The 20,623-nt window shown below is 42.6% G+C and overlaps 2 protein-coding genes across 5 annotated transcripts in view; one reads left to right on the plus strand and one right to left on the minus strand.

Annotated features, from left to right (window-relative positions):
• The window catches only part of wnt5b (wingless-type MMTV integration site family, member 5b), a gene marked incomplete at its 3' end in the record, with an annotated part of 82,796 nt that overhangs the window by 40,287 nt on the left and 21,886 nt on the right, over positions 1 to 20,623 (plus strand). Inside the window, exon 1 of one of the 4 annotated variants that reach the window (XM_083934780.1) lies at positions 2,997 to 3,092. The exons of 2 other annotated variants lie outside the window; for them this stretch is intronic. Of the gene's footprint in view, positions 1 to 2,996; positions 3,093 to 20,623 lie in introns of those variants that run through there. One more of the 4 variants, XM_083934782.1, reaches the window with a different exon arrangement.
• fbxl14b (F-box and leucine-rich repeat protein 14b) lies at positions 10,053 to 11,778 on the minus strand (the record flags this gene model as incomplete). The annotated part of the gene is made up of 1 exon (XM_083935583.1): positions 10,053 to 11,778. The coding sequence occupies exon 1, from the start codon at positions 11,253 to 11,255 to the stop codon at positions 10,053 to 10,055; it is 1,203 nt and encodes a 400-aa protein (XP_083791709.1). The 5' UTR covers positions 11,256 to 11,778.

Consider the following 20,623-nt stretch of genomic DNA (forward strand, 5'->3'; position numbering starts at 1 on the left):
CAAGTGAACGTTGCTGTATCATCAGCAAATTATTATTCCTTTTCAATGTGGGGTTTGTTTTATCGAGCGAAGTTAGTCCAACGGTCTAGTCAGGAATCCAACTTGAGCTCCTTTCTCATGTTCCTTTCACCTGCTCTTTTCACGGTTGCCCTCCAAACACTTACATCTACCCCCCCCCCCACACACACACACACACACACACACACACACACACACAAAAAGCCCTGAAAAATCCTCCTTGTTAACGTGTTGAAATCTCTTTGTTCCGTTGCGCAGCATTTCCTGTCAAACGTGATGTAAAACCCCACTCGACTGTTGCTGCAGTTTTCTGTCTCCGTTTCTGCCCATTTTGAGAAAGGCATGACAAATTTTCAACAGAGTGAAGGAGAAAGGAAAAAGTTTCTCTTTATTGATGCTTGAATGACAAGCTGAACTGACAGGAAGGTACAGAGAGCCAGCAGAGAGGCACAGACACCACTTGAGTGTCTACGTACATGCATTATGCACATACACTTTCAATCACACCGGCACAGACAGGAAGACAAGCACACACAAGTGCACCACACCTCCCACGCTACCAAAACATTGTCTCACCTGACAAATTAGAATGGGTGCGAGCCCGCCAGTTTTTGACATTGCAGGAATCTGTCACATTTCTGTCAGAGCTTCACGTGGTTTCACATCGAGACAAAGAAACCCAAAAAGAACCCACATGCCATCCCCCTACTCTCTCTCTCTCTCTCTCTCTCTCTCTCTCTCTCTCTCTCTCTCTCTCTCCCCCTGTCCATCCGGTATTTCTCCGCTGGGTACTGTCGAATGAAGCAGGAATATGGAGCAGAAGTCAACATCACATGCTGCATAATTCTCTCTCCCCTTGTAATTGCTGAGGCTTTTATAAAAGATTCAGCAACATTGTCCATGGTTTTATTGTAAATGAAAAAGGGTCTCGTGGTTTCAAATGAAAGATTTAGTGTGTTGTTTTCCCATCCAAACTCCCGGATCCAAAATTGATCAGGCAACGCTGCACGCAACGGCTAATTCTAGGTGTATAAAATGCAACTTGAGCAACATGGCTGATACTAATAGCACAAATGTTAAAGTGTAGGGATCTCTATCATGGCTAATACAGAGAGAGTAAAATCTCGAGGACTTATACAGCTGTGATGCTAGCGTGCAACATGGATTAATATCAGCATTTCTTACCTAATGAGCAAAAGGCCTACAGCAGTAAATGACCTGATAAGATAATAAGCAGTTGAACATCCAGAGGAGCCGATGAGTAAAGGGTTCTCTAGGCTAGACATGATGGAAAATGCACCAAAGTAGTGCTGAAACAATTCAATTTTGATTAGTGATTAATCTGTTATTTATCATGTTTAAATGCTCTCTGGTTCCAGCTTCTCAAATGTAAAAAATTTGTCTTTTTTTAAAATATCTTTGACTGTTGTTCCCACAAAAATAAACAATTGTGGAAGTCATTTTAGGCTCACATACCTCGCAGTGGGTAATGGTTTTTAGCCATGCTAGCAATGGAACTCAATGCCTGTTGGTCAATCCACCAAAATGACCAAGAGTCAACTGACATATCTCAATATATGTTTTAATAAATAACAACTATCAGATGGATTGCATTTAAATTTGGTACAGACATTCATGGTGCACTAAGGATGAAGCCTACTGACTTTGGTGATCCTTTGACTTTTCCACCATGAGGTTGACATTTTTAGCTTTCAGGGATATCTCTAAAGAGCTATTGGATGGATTCAAATGTCGTACACACATTTCTGTCCCCCTGAGAATGAATTGCAATAACTTTGCATCCTTGGTATATGACCAAATACCTGCAAAACTAAAGACATTCACATCGGCCTCAGCTGTACTCTGCATTAAGAGGTAATTAGCTAATGTTAGCCTGCTATCACGCTAACATAGGATGATTAGCATAAACATTACCAGCTAATAATCAGCCTTTTATTGTTGTTGTTGTGGCTGTTGTAGTTAGCATGATTTTAGCATTTAGCTCAAAGCACCACTTTTTACACTACAGTATTTTCTAATATTTAATATACTTATACAGTATCAAAAAAAATCAATCATCAGATTAATATGCTGTTTTCAAATAACATGTTGGTGAAAATGATCGCAGAGAGAGCTATGCTGCATATACCGCAGTTAAAAACACAATACAATCTCTGAGAAGGATTGTTCTTTTAGAGAAAGAAAGGATTATAATCACCCTCCTTCTTCTTCAGAGAAAAATCATCAATAATTAATCACTTTGGGGTCGGATGATGTCATTGTTACACCTTTGCTGCAAAGTTCAACTTTCTGAAAATGGAAATAGTTATTTCTGACCTTTGCCTAAATTCCTACCTTTGTAGAAAAGCAGCTCATTACTTTCTGAGGGCTGCGCGGCAGAGGTGTGTGCGTGCCTGGTGTCCGACTGAAAATAATTAGCTGGTCTGTTGAGCAGTCTGAGAGACGCAGAAGCAGGATTTTTGCCTTTATTATGTATGAGTGTGTGTGTGTGTGTGTGTGTGTGTGTGTATGTATGAGTGTGTGTGTGTGTGTGTGTGTGTGTGTGTGTGTGTGTGTGTGTGTGTGTGTGTGTGTGTGTGTGTGTGAGCGAGCGAGAGAGTGCTGTGCCAACCATTGTTAAATTTTAGGCAGAATTATGTTTTTTGGAAGTGTGTGTGTGTGTGTGTGTGTGTGTGTGTGTGTGTGTGTGTGTGTGTGTGTGTGTGCCCAGACGGTATTTTAACATGGCTAGCCGACTTTTAGCAGCCCACAGTTAAACAGTGACTCACAGATTCCTCTCTCTCTCTCTCTCTCGCTCCTTCTCTCCCTCTCTTTTTACACCAACCTCTTCTGTTTCTCCCTCGTTTCTTTTTCTTTTCTCTTCCCTGTTTTTTTTTTACCACTTTCCCTGGTTTTCTCTCTTTCATTCTTTCTTTCTTACTTTCTTTGCCTTACCGCCTCCTCTCTTTCTCTCTCTCCAGGTTGGGTGCTGACCATAGCAGACTTCAGGACAGAGGTGCTTTTTATTCTGCTCCTCCCCCTTCTTTTGTCCAACTGTTCGAGTTGTAAACCTCGTAAGTTACAATATGACCATACCATGTTTTTACTCAGAATTGCCTCAAAACAATATATCTCCTGCCGTGATTATAATCGTGTTTTATAGTTTTATTTACATTACCTGGTGTTTTTATGTGTTTTCTTATCCCAAAGGGCTCATAGAATCTAATCAAAATCATTTTATATAGGAAAAGTATAGTTTTGATTGGGTGAGAAGAAATAAAAGGTAGGCTAATATGGATTTAAATTCCCCCTGCTATACATAATCAAGAAATACAGTGCCCACACGTACACACACATGCAAAGGGAAGGTCATTTCAACGTTAGAGACGCCCAAATCAAAAGCAACACCAAATGTTCTTGACTGGACTGCTGATAAAAAAGTTTCCTGACACACACACACACACACACACACACACACACACACACAGCCCCAGAGGGCCCCTGGGACTTCAAAGAGCCGTCTACTGTACCTCAGCGACACCTCAACACCAGGTGCCGTAAAGAGGAGGAAGGAGGGGGTCATGGTGGAGGATGGAAGAAATGGAAATGTTGAGAGGGAGAGAAAGAGAAAGATGAGAGAGGGAGGGAGATGGAGGCCATGTGCATGAAAGGAAGGAGAAAGACATGAAGTGAAGTGGGAGAAAAGGGGGAAAAGGACATGAGACAAGTATTGAATCAGAGAAAAGGTAGTGTCCCCTTATTTTTGGCGGGATTCTCAACTGATCGGCATAGCGGTGTTGCGACACTCTCTGGCTCTTTTCATCAGCAACAATGTCTGCACCTTGTGAACGGCATTAATGTAGGGAGCAGTGTACAGCATGGTGTACATGGTTTTGCAGGCTGCCATTTTTTGGGCACTATTGATGGTAGCTTGGCTTGTGCCACGGCATGTCCCGTATCGTGCTAGTGATGATTTTCTCTGACCAATCAGTGATCTGCAGTGTTTTAACTCCACTTTATATCATTGGCTCAGCTCGCTTGGACTCTCAACTGAGCTGGCACCAACAAAAACACTACTGGTTATCCACAACTTTTGCTGATGGAAAAGAAAAGAAAAACGTATCGAGTTGAGTTGAGTAGAGCCGTGCCTTACCGTGCAGTGGAAATACGCCATAAGAATGAGAATAAGGTGGAGATAAAGAGAAGAAATTAGGGAGAAATAAATTGAGAAGATAAAGAGACAGGCAGAGACCAAAACAGGCCAGATAGACAGACAGACAGACCACACAGCAGACAAGGAGTTGCAGCAACAGACAGAGAGATGTGGGGGAGGGCAGTAACACTCTACTGCTAATATCGCTGCTGCTTTGTTGTGAAGAACCCCAGTTCCCCTTTTAATGGTGAACGATTCCTTTAATGATAGCAGTAAAGCTCTCTCTCTGTCTCTCTCTCTCTTTCACACACACACACACACACACACACACACACACACACACACACACACACACACACACACACACACACACACACACACACACACACACACACACACACACACACACACACACACACACACACACACACACTAACACACACACACACACACACTGCTGTTCCTCTCAGCCTGACAGGAAATGTGGTTCAGAGCACAACGTGACGAGTCACAGTTCAACTTTTACAACTTACGGGCGCAAAGCACTCTCACTCACACACCAAAGTTCAAATGCAAAAGCAGCATTTATAGCATGAAATGGTTTTGTTACACATGTTAGTGACCTAGATGGGGCAGAAATACGGGGCCTTTGTCTAATTTGTGTGCCTGTAAGCTTTTGAATTAACTTGTTTGGAAGCTGTCAATCATGCAGACAGGCAGTATATGTGGGGTTTGAAGAGTGAATCACACTGAGCGCGCCATATATTCTTGACATAAAACCATTTGGTGAGCACTTTGATCCCAGCTTCCTTGCAGTGCAGCGAGTGCACACATTTTTGCATGGCTGCCACAGTCAAACCTTTGAGTTACACCGGGAAAATGAACCCCTGAACCTTGCAGTGCCTTGCTCAATCAGTTGGGGAATTTATCCACACAGCAGCGTTCAGTGTCATCCTCTAGTTGTTGATTGATCTCCATATGTGGACTTTTACACATTGGATCCTCTCCACAACCGACTTTAAACATAATACAGCTGTTAGACTTGATCCCCCAATCACCTACATACGCGTAATATGTCATAAAGAAATAGTTTGATATTTTAGGAAACATGCTTGGCTCTCATTTTTGTACGGTTAATATGAAGCTACAGCTGGGAGCCAGTTAGCTTAGCATTAGGATTTGAAAAATGGGGAAACAGCAAGCTTCAGCACACTAAAGCTCACTAATGATCTGCTATATCTTGTTTGTTTAATTGGACAAGAGCCATGCTAGCTGTTTCCCCCTGTTTTGAGTCTTCATGCTAAGCTAAGCTAATCATCTCCTACCTCCAACTTCATAGTCAATGGACAGACATGAAAGTGGTATCAGTCTTGTCATTTAACTCCTGCAGCGAACAAGCCCATTGTACTAAATCCCTTGTCATCGCTCCATTTCTGTAAATGGCTTTGAAACTGCTGAAATGTTGCGCTTGAATCTGAAAACTACAAATTAAACTATTCAGATGGAATAGCCATAATAACTGAACTTCCTCTGCAGGAAAGTGTTTTTTTACTGGATGTGAATTCAAACAAAAAGGGAAGCGGAACTGTGCTAAAGAGGAGAAGAGGAGAAGTATGGAAGTGTAAAATAACCAAATGTTCAGTGCTCGTGTGTTCAAAGAATCCTTTTTTTAAAAAAACAAAATGAACCACAAATTAGCTTTTGGTGATCCGCAGTAATATTTTTCTTGCAAATGATATTTTTGTGTAATAGAAATATGGGAAGCACCTGTGTTCAGCACTTAGTGCGCCGTTCTTTTTCACACAATGCAAAGTTAACTTGCACTGTATACAATAGAGTGATATATCATGGTCTGTAACCACATAATGCTGAACACCCAGCAGTGAAACTCCAGAGCTTAATTCACACTCTGCTCTCTCTATTCAAAATGCAAATTGAGGCTGCAACTTATACAATAAGGGCCGAGTTTGCATTCCCCTCACAGACTGCTCTGGGAGAATTGCTTCATCGAAAAAAGAGTTTCAGTATTTTTTTAAATCGGTGCTTCACAGGCGGCCCGCAGCCACCTCCAAGAACTCACAAACGAACAGCAAGGGAGCGAGCCCAAGATGACCCAACGCAAAAACACTACGCCCCTCCACCCTGCTGATGTGTCCTTGAGCAAGACACAGAACGCCCAGTATAGCTCCAGCGGTGGGGTTCTGTAGCTGAGCCTGACCTCTGACCTCCCTGTGGAGGTTGGCAGACAAAAAGAGATTTTCCCTATGGGGATTAATAAAGTATCACATTATCATTTGAATGCAGCTGATTGTATCTTTGTCAGTATACATTTCAGCCTGCAGACCTTTCTGTAGAGACACGTGATGTGACCTTGTCACAGAAAGTCTCCTGTATCTGTCGGGAAAGGTCTGCAGACCCAAATGTCAAATGATAAAGAAACAATCAGCTACTTTGTGCGCCTCCCACCTCTCTGTTCATTTATCAGCATTCAAGCTCCAGTTTATTACGTCACACCTCTTTCCCTTTGACTTCTACTTCTTCTTTGTTGCCTTGCTGCAGCATTCAGGATTTGACCAAACCAACTCACATAAAGATTAACCACATATTTGTCTGTACTCATTAGAAGACCCAGAATAAAAAAAGTGTTGCATAGGCAAAATACATATGCATTCAAAGCTCAAATGTTTAGGCTACATAATTCTTTCGGTGGTTTCCAAACGCATTTTCAGATGTTTCTGGGACAAAGCGGCACAAAATGTCACAGACAAATCTTTCACATCTCAGTGTGCACTCATTGCAGTGTTATTGCACAAGACCAAAGGTCAGCTAAAGCAAACTTAAGAAACAGCAAACACTGACATTCCCTCTCTCATTTCTCTCCTTCTCTCTCTCTCTGTCCTCTGTCTTTCCGTTTCTCGCTGTCCCTGTGGTCAACAATCCCTCCACTGGCCTTTATCCCCAAATCCCCATGGACAGAGAGTCAGGGGAGGGAGAATGCTTAAATGCTTTGAATGATGGTGTGGAATGCTAAAATGTGTGTGTGTGTGTGTGTGTGGTGTGGTGTGGTTGTAGGGGGGTGTCAAGGAGCAGTGGGTGGGGGGGTCTCCTGCCTGGTCTAGGATCTGGTATGCGTGACTGAACAAGAGGAGGAGAAAGAGAAGGAAAAGAAAAAAATCCCCCACCAAAACCTGCCTTCCTAACTTCTAAAGACAGACAATGGCTACTGACTGGTCTGGCAACCCTGTGTGTGTGTGTGTGTGTGTGTGTGTGTGTGTGTGTGTGTGTGTGTGTGTGTGTGTGTGTGTGTGTGTGTGTGTGTGTGTGTGTGTGTATGTGTGTCACTTCACACACAGGACACGTCCTGATGGGAAGCAGAAAAAGAGGGAAATCTGCTCTAACTAACTTTAGATCTCATTACTCGGCACATGCAGCTGCACAGATGCAACTCTGCCACGTGAAATAACACACTGCAAAAATAACCAAAACTAATACCCGAAACCTTCCATTTAAACCATGAAATCCACCAAATACACCCTAACCTACCTTGCGCTTTGAAACCTTTGAGACTTAAATGCGAAACTGCCCTAACAGTTGAGTTGAAACACCTTTTTTTTTTTGCTGCGTTTGAGGATAAAAAACAGATGTTGATGATTAAAAAAGTCAGCAGGGTAGAACAGCTTCCTATAATAAATGCCCTGGTGATAATTAATTACACAGACACTGCAGCCAAATCAAGACGGCAAGCATCCATTTTGAATCTCCTCGTAAATAATAAAACAACACAACAGATTTTTTGTCCTTTTCGTTCCAGCTCTTTTGAAAAGCAAGGCTGGACTGATCAGGAACAATACTCAGAAATGCGTAGGTGGTTATTATTAGGAGCAATGCATTGAAATAAAAGCTGATGGTATTAAATTCAACTGATTATGGATGACATCATTGCAGGACAACACCGTAACTGTCTTGTGGGAATAAACAATGTCAAATGACCATGTGGAAAGTAAGATTTTTCACATTCTTAGAGCAACAGACAGCATGATATCAATGAAGTGCTACACACTACAAAAGTAGTCCACACCGCTCTTTTCGTTCATTATATAAATATCTTTAATTGTTTTAACCGTAAGAATATAAAACAATTTAATTTTGGGATTCTGCATTTTTTCTTCTTTACAAACACATAATATACAGTACATCTTTTTTATTTTTCAAACACACACAGCTTGTTCAGCAGGACGCACATCCGTATATTAATTTTTCTAGCAGGTCATTGCATTACATTAAAAATGCGCGCACACAGGCCTCTGTGTGCATGTGTGTGTGTTAGTGTGTGCGAAAGAAAGAAAGAGAGAGATGGGGAGAGAAAGAGATGCATTCCGCTTGTAACCCGACACGGAGAGAGAGAAGGAAAAAATAATCGATTGCTCCTTATTCTAAGCATGTCTCAAAATGGATTCAGGGTATTTTTATTCAGGGAGAGATGGAGAAAAAGAGGAGGGAAAAAAAGATATCCCTCCTCTCTCTCTTACCGATGAGAGCAACATGAATATGAATGCAGCCTGTGTCGGCATAAACGTGGGAAAATAAAGCCATGAGACAAACCCTGATTTGTTTTCGATCAATAAAAGGTATAAGATATAGAAATCACTTCAATTTGAAGTACGACGCTCTGAAAAACATCCACTGACATTCATTTCCACCAGCATCCCTTAGAAAAAATACCCCTTTAACACACTATATTGCGTTTAATAACGGCCTGATCATATTTTTTTTTATCTTGCATCGCAGTGCTATAATATTCCTATATCTCTCTCTCTCATATTATTACAGGATGACTATATTTCTTCTAAGGGTAGCTGATGATCTTGCCTCCTTTAAATTGGTCAAAGCTTGAAAACACCACGTCTCTACAAGGCGTAAAAGTTGGACTTTATCCCTAAAATTAAGGAACACTAACAAAAAGGCTCTTGCACACAAGTTCTTTTTTGTTTTTTTGCATAAAGCGCCGTCATCGAAATCTGAATAGATTTTACAGCTCTCTGTCTCTCTCTTTCCTTCTCTCTCTGAGAAATTGTTGCTGTTTATGTGGGTAAATTAACAAAGGTAGTTAGATTGTGTCCTGGTCTCCTTTCTCCAGCTCTGCTCATGGAGGAGGGAGGGATGGGGGGAGGGGGCAGACACAGTCCCTTTAGGCACATTTTCTCCCAGTCTCTCATTCTCGCTTTCAGTATACACCCTTTGAAAACAACCACATACGAGGTAGCCAAATGTTTTTAGGCGTGATGGCTGTAGCGGAGATTAGTTGTAAATGTCTCGAATCCAGACTCACTGTAAAAAAAAATTTAAAAAAGAAAACGACAAAATAAAAGTTTTCAAACCTCACTTTGCTTTAAATGAAAAGGTGGATGCAACTTTGGGTGGATACAACTTTAGCTTTAAGAATTTTTTTGTCTGGAAGCAAGTCAGTTTAAAAAAAAAAGTGTGTAACAAGCTTTGCATTGCAAGTGATTCCAGTCTGATGTCAGAATTTCTGAGATATTAAAACTCGATACACGATCAAAACAACTGTTAAAAGGGATTTTCATGAGCTCATAGCAAAAGTAAGTTTAATTGCTTCCTACCTGGCAGAATATTAAGTCATATCAAACACTAATTGAAATCCCGCAAGGCCAACAGAGAGAAAAATAAAAATAAAAAACAAAATTCTGGTCACATGGGAGAAGCACACCTTACACAGCCACACAGGAGGGAAAAGGGAGATTTTCTATCTTATTAAAGAAAAGAAATGTACCCGCCCAACTATTCCCCCTCTTCCTGATCCTCATGTCCCCCTTTGTCCCCATCCAAAAACAAAAAGACCAAAAAAACTTAACATTTTCAATCACCTCACTTTCTCACTCTCTGTCATCTGCCAGAGTCCCAGGTTCAACACTTTAAGGCAGGGGAGCTGTGTGATCCTCTCCAGTCCCCTCTTGGTGATCTTGGTACATCCATACAGGTCAATGCCCGCCAGCTGGGTCAGGTGGTCAGCTATGAGTTCCAGCCCTTTGTCCGTGATGCGCACACACTGTCCAATGTTCAGGGTCCTCAGCTCGTGCATCTGCCTCACCATCCGGTTTATCCCATCGTCAGAGATGTGACAAGAGCACAGGGACAGGGACTTGAGCTGGTACAGCCCCTGGGCGATGTATGCCAGGGTCTGGTCCCCTATCTTATCGCAGAAGGAAACGTCAAGTCCGGAGAGCCTCAGGGTGCCCATGGCGAGGTGCATGGCCCCCGTATCACTGATGTTGTCACAGGAGCGTAGGTTGAGGCTCCACAGGGAGGCCATGTGGGAGAGGTGGATCATCCCTGCGTCTGAGATCCCCCCGCAGAAGCTCAGGTTCAGTACCCGGAGCTTGGTCAGCCCCTTGGAAATGTGTTTGAGTGACAGGTCCGTCAGTTTCTGACAGTCCTGGAGAGTCAGGTACTCCAGGTTCAAACAGCCCTCCGCCGCGCTGCGGGTCATGCCTGCCAAATGTCCAATCCCCACGTCCGAGACATGCCTGCAGGACCTCAGGTTGAGGCTCTTGAGCCTGTGGAGGCCCCAGGCTATCAACAGAAGCCCGGTGTTGGTGATGTTGCTGCAGCCACCGAGCTCCAACACCTCCAGGTTCTTCAGATACTGAGCTATCCTGCCTAGACTGGAGTCTGTGATCTGCTTGCACAGACTCAGGTTCAACACCCTCAGTGATGGGATCTCCTGCACAAATGCATGACCCAGCCCGTTATCCGTGAGGTTGTAGCAGCCGGACAGATTGAGGGACTCAATGTTAGGCATTCCCTGGATCACATAGCTCAAGCTGCGACGCAGGGACAGGATCTGGACCCTCCGGATGCCCCTGGCCTGGAGGCTGGGGAACAGGGAGGGATTGGCCCGGCGGAGGTGCAGCTTGGCCTCCACCCCCCTCCACACTGACTTGTGGTAGGATGCGTCCCTCCAAGCGATACACACTTGGGCTACCCTGCCTTTGTCCCTCACATCCAGATAGCTGAAAATCATGGCCAAAATTTCCGGGAAGAGGCACGAAATGTGCGTCTCCATTGTTTTTCAAACCCCAGGCATATAAGAATTAATACTCCACACCTCCAAGGCTGAAAAAAAGGAACCCTCTACCCCTGCTCTTGCAATTATGCAAAAGTATCAACAGTCCCAGTCATCCACAGAAGTAAAGAAAAGAAATAAGAGTTGTTTGTTTCTCTCTCTCTTTCTCACATTGAACTGTGCAAAATCGATCCAACTCTCTCCAACCCCCACGTGATCCGGTCTCGTTGCGCAGTAGGATTCAAATGCATAAAATATTTTTTTTTTAAAGGAAAAACAAAAAAAGCGTTTATTCCTGCCTCAACTCCTCTCCGCCAAAAAGAAGAGGAGAGGGGGCGAAACGAAGGAGGAGGAGGAGGAGAGGAGGAAAAGCGTCAGTCCTTCCCCCTCTCTCTCTCTCCCTCTCTCAGACGACGCTTCCTTGTATTATACCTACAAAAAGCCGTCCTCTCTCGGCCGAACGGGGATCCAGACGGTCGTACATTTCAGAATAAGAAAGTAAAAAAATAAAAACCCAAACACGCTTAACGCCGCCTCTTAAAAAACATTTCCATGATAGAAAAAGCAGAAAAAGATAGAGCTAGGTTGGCTTTGTAGGCAGAGTGAGAGAGAGAGAGAGGGGCGTCCTGGGCTCAAAGCCTTTGTCTGCTCTTTTCAAACCGACTTGGCAGGGGCCTCGGCACTGTCGCTGCAAGGGAGGGGTGGAGGCAAGTGATAGTATTAATCGTTTGTGTTAAAGCCACTTTAAAAAATCAAACACCGGTGATATAAGCGACGCATGTTCGTAATAATACACGGAAATATGTGTGTTAATATTAATAAGCGATGTCGTACGGCATTAATTCGTAATTTTATCGAACCACCCTTAACCCCCCCCCTGTGTCAGGCGGTTGGTTTGTCCCGCCTCAGCTGGAACGGTGCGAACAGTTTCCCTTGGAAACCAACTTCTTACAATTCAGTTCACTTTGGGCTTTAACCCTTTGAGCGGACCACACAGGAAACACAGGGAAGCCAACTGGAGAAGCCCTTTCACTCCACTTATTGGGCATGAATATGTAGTAATTGTGGTTGTTTTTGTTTTTGTTGTTGTTGTTGTTGTTGTTGTTGAAATATGTCTCCTGAACGGCCACAGAGCAGAATAATGTTCTTTGTCTCTTGTAAACAGCTTCTTTCTATCCACTCTCCTCTAGCCTACTTTATAGGCTAAAAAAACAAAAACAAATTAAAAATAGATACATTTTATCAGTCAAATATTGAGATGATTTCCCTAACAATCTGGCGACAAGCATTCAATAAAAGGAAACCCAGCACATATAATGATATTGTTAAAGGTAGAATTTGTACAATCGTTATTAAAAGTTATATATTTAATGGGTGTTTTGAGGGGTACAGAATTAAAGCATTGCTTTTCCATTAAAATTTACGGTATATTTAGTCTGAATTAATATTTAAATTTTTGTGACAAGTTTGACGATGACATTCTTTTTAGAGTTAACCAGCCAATAGCGGCCGGCACTGCGGGTTGCCGGTGTTGTCTGTTGTTTGGTGCAGCTACTGTAGGCTGGCACTGGGTGAAATGGAGTTTGCTAATCCTGCAGCTGCGTTATTTGTCTCAGCAGCTGAGTGACAGGAGACGGGCAAAAAACAGAGTCAATATAGGCCAAACATTCACTCCATGGACTGAGATAAACGAGTTCAACGACATTAAATCACACGCCCAAATGGCAACGTTACTCCTTTATCGGTAAGCTAACTTTCATGTTTACTTAGCTGTAACGGCTAATGGTAACGGTAACGGCTAACATCACTGTCAGTCAAACTCCTCTGCAATACTATTTTTTATGGTGCGAGGGAAAGGGTTCCAACAGGCTTAAACAGAATCCGGTCTCCTGTGGACTACTGGACAGGGTCTGACCAACCTGGCAACATGACTGCTTTTAATTATATTTTGTTGTTGCAACTATGATCTTGAGACACTAGATGGGGGTGTTCTGCTTATTCTCCATATTTAACCTTTAATGATTGAAACAATGTACAGCAAATAAGTAAAAATCAATTTTAAGTCATTTAAACACATTTTATTGGCTTGGTTGTGACTTTGTGTCAATGTGTGCTTGCAATATGAGTGTGTGTCCCTCCACAAACAATCTAAGATCTATAAATAAAATACTAAATCTCCATGTATATATTAAGATAAGATAAGATAAGCCTTTATTAGTTTCATTGTGGGGACATTTTCAGTGTTACAGCAGCAAAATAGGTTAGTGCACATAACAAAAGCATCAATAACAGATGCAAAATATAATAATAGCCAATGTAAACAGTAAAAAAACAAATTTAACATTTCAAAAAAGCTAAAAACAGTTTAAAAAAAAAGAAAAAAGGGGCAAGGACAATTTGTAAAAGACTCTTCTCTCATGTGACTTCCATAAAGCATCAAAAATATTTACTTTGAAGCTGTTGTCTTACATCTATCATTGCTTATGCCTTGATACTTGAAAACTTATTTTAGGCTCTGTGTGTATGGCCTATATCTTTAATACCTAGCTATATGTATCAGATATGTACTTAATTGGTCATTTAATGGATCAAAGCTTGGAAATGATCCATTACAGCAGCAAAGGTAGCAAGAATAGTGTGTTTTTCTTACTCTGGACCAAGTTACTTTCATGCCCCATCCCCGCAGTGGGCCTCTCTCGCCCCCAAAGTAGCCCTGGTCTGAGTGTGCACATGTGTGTCTCAATGTTTATCTTTGTGTGTGTGTGTGTGTGTGTGTGTGTGTGTGTGTGTGTGTGTGTGTGTGTGTGTGTGTGTGTGTGTGTGTGTGTGTGTGTGTGTGTGAGAGAGAGAGAGAGAGAGAGAGAGAGAGAGAGAGAGAGAGAGAGAGATAATATGACAGGGGAGCCGTTTGCTGAAGCCAGTGGAGTGTGGCAGAGTGGTTGAGAAAGAGTAAAGGAGAAGGTGAGAGAGAGAGAGAGAAAGAGCTGATGAGAAACGGAGAGAGAGAGCCGACAGTGATCAGGTGAAGATAACAGAGAGGAAGAGGAGCTGCAGAAACAGGCCTTTTTTAACATGGAAAGAAGCAGCAGAGCACAACTGACAGAAACTCTCCTCTCATCCTCTCCGTTCTCCTCCTTAAGAACAGATTTTCAAGTCTGTCTGAAAGCAGTGCGTCGTCAGATCCCCATTTACACATTTTTTGCTCGCTGTAATCTTCCCTTCTGTTTCATACTGGCCATTAATAGATCCCTTTCTAACATGTTTCCAACGGAAGTCCTGGCTTTGTACAAAAACATAATCTCTAAGTTTATCTGAAGCCATTATGATGCATTAGACAAACCAAGCAATGATCTTCCAAAGCTGCACTCTTTTTAGTCAAAAATCTTTGTTTCTTCATTACCATCTTCCTCTTCCAAACTGATGTCTCTGTCTTTTGACCTTCTCCTTTATTTGCCCCTCTGCTTTTGCTTCTATTTTCTGTCTCTGTTTTTCCTGAACTCAAACTGATGGATGGGACACATTAGCTTCTCCCTCCCTCTCAAATACACATTATTTGCATGAATAATGATGTTATAATCTTGCAAAGTCAAATACAATGAACCTTTCCATTTTTATAATAAAACTATATTAATTATGATCAGAAGCAAACAAAAAAATCCCAGATTCTCAGTTTACAAAACCATGGACATATCCATACATGCATAACACAATTAGGTGCTCATATGTAAACAGAAGTGGTCCATGGTCTTCCTTTCGGATGTGGAAAGTGTGCCCTACTGTATAAACATGTTTGCTTTACAAAAAGGTCCATACTTGTTTTTTGGGTTTCTACTAGAACGGGTTTACATGCTTAAATGTTTAAAAAACATTATTATCTGCACACTGTCTGTCTCAGTATACCTTTATTCACCTCTGTCTGAAACGCTCCATTCCAGCGCCTGTCTCTTCAAGCCCTAAGCCCAAAAAAGCCCAGTCTGCTCTGATTGGTCAGTGTTTCTGGGTCATTCGCATCTGCACTATTAGTGTCTCTGCACCGTCATTGCAGCCGGAAAACGACTGACACACACAGGGGTTTCACACAGTTGACCCATGTGAAACGGCAACTTTTTAAGTTAACCTTCTTACAATATGTTCTTTAGCATTTTAACCCAAAATCACAATCTTTTCCTAAAGGTAACGACGCAGTTTTATTGCCTAAACCGACAATGTAGATTTCCTGCCTAAAAGTCAAGTCATCAGCAACATCAGTGCGTTTACATGTACTTCAGTAACCCAGAAATGGCCTTAATCATAAGGCATGAATGGGAAAATGACGAGTAACTCTTCCTCCGGTACATTCGGTGGCGTTCTACCAACATACAGCTGGACTGAATACAGCTATTTTTCCGGTTCCCATTTGTCAAATCACAAAAGGCCAACTTTTGGACAAAATTACGACCGAAACGGGTCTTCTTGGTAGTAATGTTACTTGCCGTTGCAAAGTCCTCCCTTGGTTTAAAGGTAACGCTCTATTGTTGTTTTTTCACATTGTTTTGACGCCGTTGCTTCCTGGTTTATTGTATTTACGGGTCAAAAGCCACTGCCACGGAGTGGCGAGGGGGAGTAATAACCCCTGGCGCTTGCGCAGACGCGATAACGCTGTTTACATGCGAGGAATAATCAGAGTACTGAAGGAGTTCTCTAGGTATTTTAACTTGGGTATGAGAACTCCGATTTTACCCGGGGTATGGTGTTTAAATGGTGTTTGAGAAACTGGGTATGCCCTTAATCTGATTATAATCGGGTTTTTAAACTGCATCTAAACTCACTGCATGATTGCCAGACTGATAAAAAAGTGATGCCAAGGGATGCTAACAGCAACTGTTACCATGTGAATAGATGAAAAATCAACTCCCCACATTGGTCAGATCAGCCACAGTTGTAAAAATCATTCAAATCTTTGGTTTGAAGATGGATTTGAATCATTTAAAATGCATCAAAACTGCCTAGTAATAGAAAGCATCCCAAATCCACTAAAATTGTCCAGTGACTATTTTTGATCTCCCTCTCTCTGCTTTTAACGTATATCCTGTAATTTCATCAAGGGCAAAATCAAAGCAGCTAACTGCACTGTCCCCCGTGGCTGCCAACACCTACGTCCTTGGTACACAGGCGCACAGTGTGTCATGCATTTTCAAAATAGAGATCCTGACATGAATACCAAGCTTTATAATGATTTTGCACCTTGAGTTATAAACGGAGTGGGAGATTAGCACAAGCTCCAAGCTAAATTTGGTTTGGTACTATGGCTTGTCGTTTCGCTGCGGACAAACATTCTGTGATTAAACAGGGTCGCAGACAAAAAAAACATCTTTTGCCTTAACCATAATGTGACTTGTCTCCTTAATGTTCTGTCAAACCAAACTGTACACGGACCCGTGGCCCTGCCAGCACTTGCCTTCACAAATTTATGTTTGCTGGGTTCAAAACAAAAGAACAATAAACCTTAGCGAATGTGGCTTTAAAACTGCCAGCGAGACTGTATTGTGTAGGCGGTCATTAGCAAACATTTTAATGTCTGTGTCAGCCGACCGTTTGCAGGACATCTGTACAGCGAGAGAATCACAGACAAGAAAAGTAAAAGACTGATATAAGAGAAAGAAAGAAAAATAGATGGAGGATGGAGGCAGGTTTTTATGCCACAGGCTTTCTCTTCGGCAGCAGTAGCTGAGTCTCTGTCTCTGCATGACCTGTGTGTGTGTGTGTGTGTGTGTGTGTGTCTGTGTGTGTGTCTGTGTCTGTGGGTTTATGTGTGTGTGTGTGTGTGTGTGTGTGCGCTAGTGTGTACTTGCTCAGAATGAATGTTTTCTATCTGTCTTTCTCTGTCAGCCTCATATCGCAGCTGTGTGTGTCTACGTGTGTGTGTGTGCGTGTGTGTGTGTGTGTGTTTGTGTGTGTGTGTGTGTGTGTGTGTGTGTGTGTGTGTGTGTGTGTGTGTGTGTGTGCGGTAGTGTGTGTGTTGTTTTGGTGTGTCATACCTCTCCTAGAAAACCCACTGGGCCTTAGCCAGGGCTCACACTGAGCAAGAGAGAGGAGTGGATGAATGGGTGAGGGAAGGGAGAGGAAAAAGGCGAGAGGGTTAAAAGTAGATATGGGTCGGAGAAAAGGGAGGAAGAGTATTTTTAGAGAAAGTACCAGAGAGAGGCAGAGTGAGGAATAACGGGGCAGACATGCTGTTTCTTTAATGTGAAAAATGGAGGTTAGAAAAATGGAAAAAGAAGAGGCAAGATGTTGAAACAGGTGAGATGGAGAGAGAGAGAGTGTGTTTGTGTGTGTGTGTGTGTGTGTGTGTGTGTGTGTGTGTGTGTGTGTGTGTGTGTGTGTGTGTGTGTGTGTGTGTGTGTGTGTGTGTGTGTGTGTGTCTGTCATCTCCCTAAATTGTTCCAGAACCTCTCCAAAGATTCTGCTCACCATGTGACCCATCATGTGCATGTGTGTGTCTTCCATGTGTCTGTATTTGATGATTCAGGGGAGGGCTCTAACTGCATAATTGCTCGCCTAGACAGCGTGCTTCATCTGCACCCGCAGCGATTGCTGGTTGCCAAGGTTACGTGGGTGTGTGTCAACACATCCCCCTGAAAGCTGACACCTTCCTGAATGGATATTACCATGACTCTGTAGATTCTTCTCTCTCTCCTATACACACACACACACACACACACACACACTAACATATGGAAGAGAAAGAGACTGTAACAATGCCCTGAGATGCACTTAGTGTGTGTGTGTGTGTGTGTGTGTGTGTGTGTGTGTGTGTGTGTGTGTGTGTCTATGTGTGTCTGTGTGTGTCTGTGTGTGTCTGTGTGCCTGCTCACTGTACACTGCTGAATTTTTTATGTACCTTCAGGTGTTTCCTTGCTTCACCGGGGCTTCACCTGTACAGCACTGAAACATGGCCTGTGTGTGTGTTTGTGTGTGTGTATGTGTGTGCCTGTGTGTGTGTGCATGTGCGTGCGCGTGCCTGCCTGCCTTCAAAGCTCCTCTGCAGTCTTCTCTCTTTCTCCCTGTTTTCTTATTGTTTTTGTGCCTCCCATCCTCTGTCTCTATTAGGGTGGGGTTGGTCTCGTTCAAAACTAGCTTGTACAACATGAACCCAAAGCGATTAACTTTAATTAACACAGTTCTGACAGAGTATCCTGGCCTGGTCCCCCCAGAATTCAAACAGCAACATTTCAGACTGAAGCCAATCAGCATTAGTGGATTCCCTCGCTCAGACAAAAATAAATCTGTGCTAAGCTTTTGCATTGAGTTCAGCTTATGGCAAACTATGACAAATTGCAAAACCATTTTGACAGTGCTGGCCTTTTGCGGGGAACAGAGAGCTGGAGGGTCTGAACTCAAAGAAGCAGTCATACCTGTATCACTGTTGAACTTTAAACTGCTCCACAAGAAACAAGCAAACACTTACAGGTTCCATACTATACTAATGTTCAGGTCCATACTTGTATTTTGAGTTTTTACTTAAACATGTTTACATGCTTTAATGCTCATAAAACACATTATTTCTCTACTGTCTGTCTGAATATACCTCTATTCTCCCTCATTCTGAAACACTCAGTTTTGGCGCCTGTCTCTTTAAGACCCTCTCCTGAAAAAAACTCTGTATGCTCTGATTGGTCAGCATTTCTGGGTTTTCTGTATCTGCTCTCTCTACTTTTCTGCAGCCGGGGAATGACTGTAGCAGTACTTTATACTTATATTTAGTAGTATTTATATTGCACATTCACCTGCTTAATAATCAAAAAAGACATGGAAATCTTAATTTTTACAATATGGGACTTAGAAGAGACACTGACGCTGAGGTGTCAGTCAGCATGACTCTGACAATGAAATGATGCATTAGTCGGTGTGATAAAAAATGAAAAAGGCAGGTGAGAGGCTTGAGAAAAAGGTAAGTGGCTGAAGAGAAGAACATAGATGATGGAGAATCGGGAGAGCAGACGTGCAGAGGGAGACAACAAGAGGTCCCTTCCATCTATCTCTACCTCTTGTTTTTCCTGCTTTCTCATTCTTCCTTTTTCATTTCTCGTTCCTTTCTCTGACAGCTCGTCTGTGCTCTCATCTCGCCACAGCGCCTCACAGGCTGAACGTGTGTGTGTGTGTGTACATATGTGTGTGTGTTATCCACTGCCGACCTGTTCCCGTTTTTGAACCACACAGACTGCCTAGGTGTGTGTTTGTGTGTGTGTGTGTGTGTGTGTGTGTGTGTGTGTGTGTGTATGTGTGTGTGTGTGTGTGTGTGTATGTGTGTGTGTCCTTCTTCAACAATGCTTTTCTTTTCTGCCAGCTCTGCAGTCTGACATAGGAGATTTTTCAGCCTTGTGCTCTCTCTCCCTCAGTAGTCAGCATTTTGGCATTTTCTCAATGCGCTCTGTCATCTGTTGGCATGAATAGGCTGAATATTGTGTGTGTGTGTGTGTGTGTGTGTGTGTGTGTGTGTGTGTGTGTGTGTGTGTGTGTGTGTGCTTATCTGGTTGTGTTTTACTCTCCGTTTGGCTGTGTTTGTGCGGGGAACCATGAAGGTGAAAAACTGCTCATTTTCCATCTCAGAAATGGCACTAGGTAGGTTGTTTTTTTTATGTGGACGTGCATGTACCATTACCACTGTAGGCAAGATCCCTTAGATTGAGTTCAAGGCAAGTGTAAAAGCAAGCAGAGTCAAGTTTGAAGGAGACAACGATTGACTCCTCTCCCAAGACACAGCATGATCTAAGGATTAGCAGTATCTATTCAATAAGCTTTCCCTCTGTGATTTGGGCCACACCCCAGCCTGGCATCACCAGAGTAATTTGCAAATGCGTGTTAGTCTAACCTCTCAGTTCATTTTCAATTTCCAAAGGGCCTTATCAACTTTCTGAAGGTATAACTAAGCTAAAATGTTTCTGAAATCATATTCGAAATAGGCAATAAAGTAACAGATTCTTGATTTCGCCTAGTTTGAAAGTTTGCTCTTTCGTGAGCCTGGAGAGCCGTTCTGGACAAAGCGTGCCAGTTACGTTCGGTATCTACATTAAAGCGTGACGCTCCTACGTCAGTCACAGTCTTAAATCCGCCCAGCAGTGACATAAACAGTTATGGTTCCCTTTAGATCTGAAGTTGCTGGAAATCTGTCTGCCAGAGCAAATGAAACACAAGTTCAGCAGATTCCTCTGGTTCCCAGGCTGGATTCACCCAGGACAATGCATTTGACTTGGATTTGAAACAGATACAGAAACAGAAAAAAGCGTGGTCTCTTCTGAGGTTGTTGAAATACTGTCAATTTAAACTCGAGACAAATATAGACAAAACCCTTCACATCCATGTGAGAACATGTTCTTTGGCTCCTGCTA

This window comes from Echiichthys vipera, assembly GCF_963691815.1.
Source record: "Echiichthys vipera genome assembly, chromosome: 20".
Classification (NCBI taxonomy): Eukaryota; Metazoa; Chordata; class Actinopteri; order Perciformes; family Trachinidae; genus Echiichthys; species Echiichthys vipera.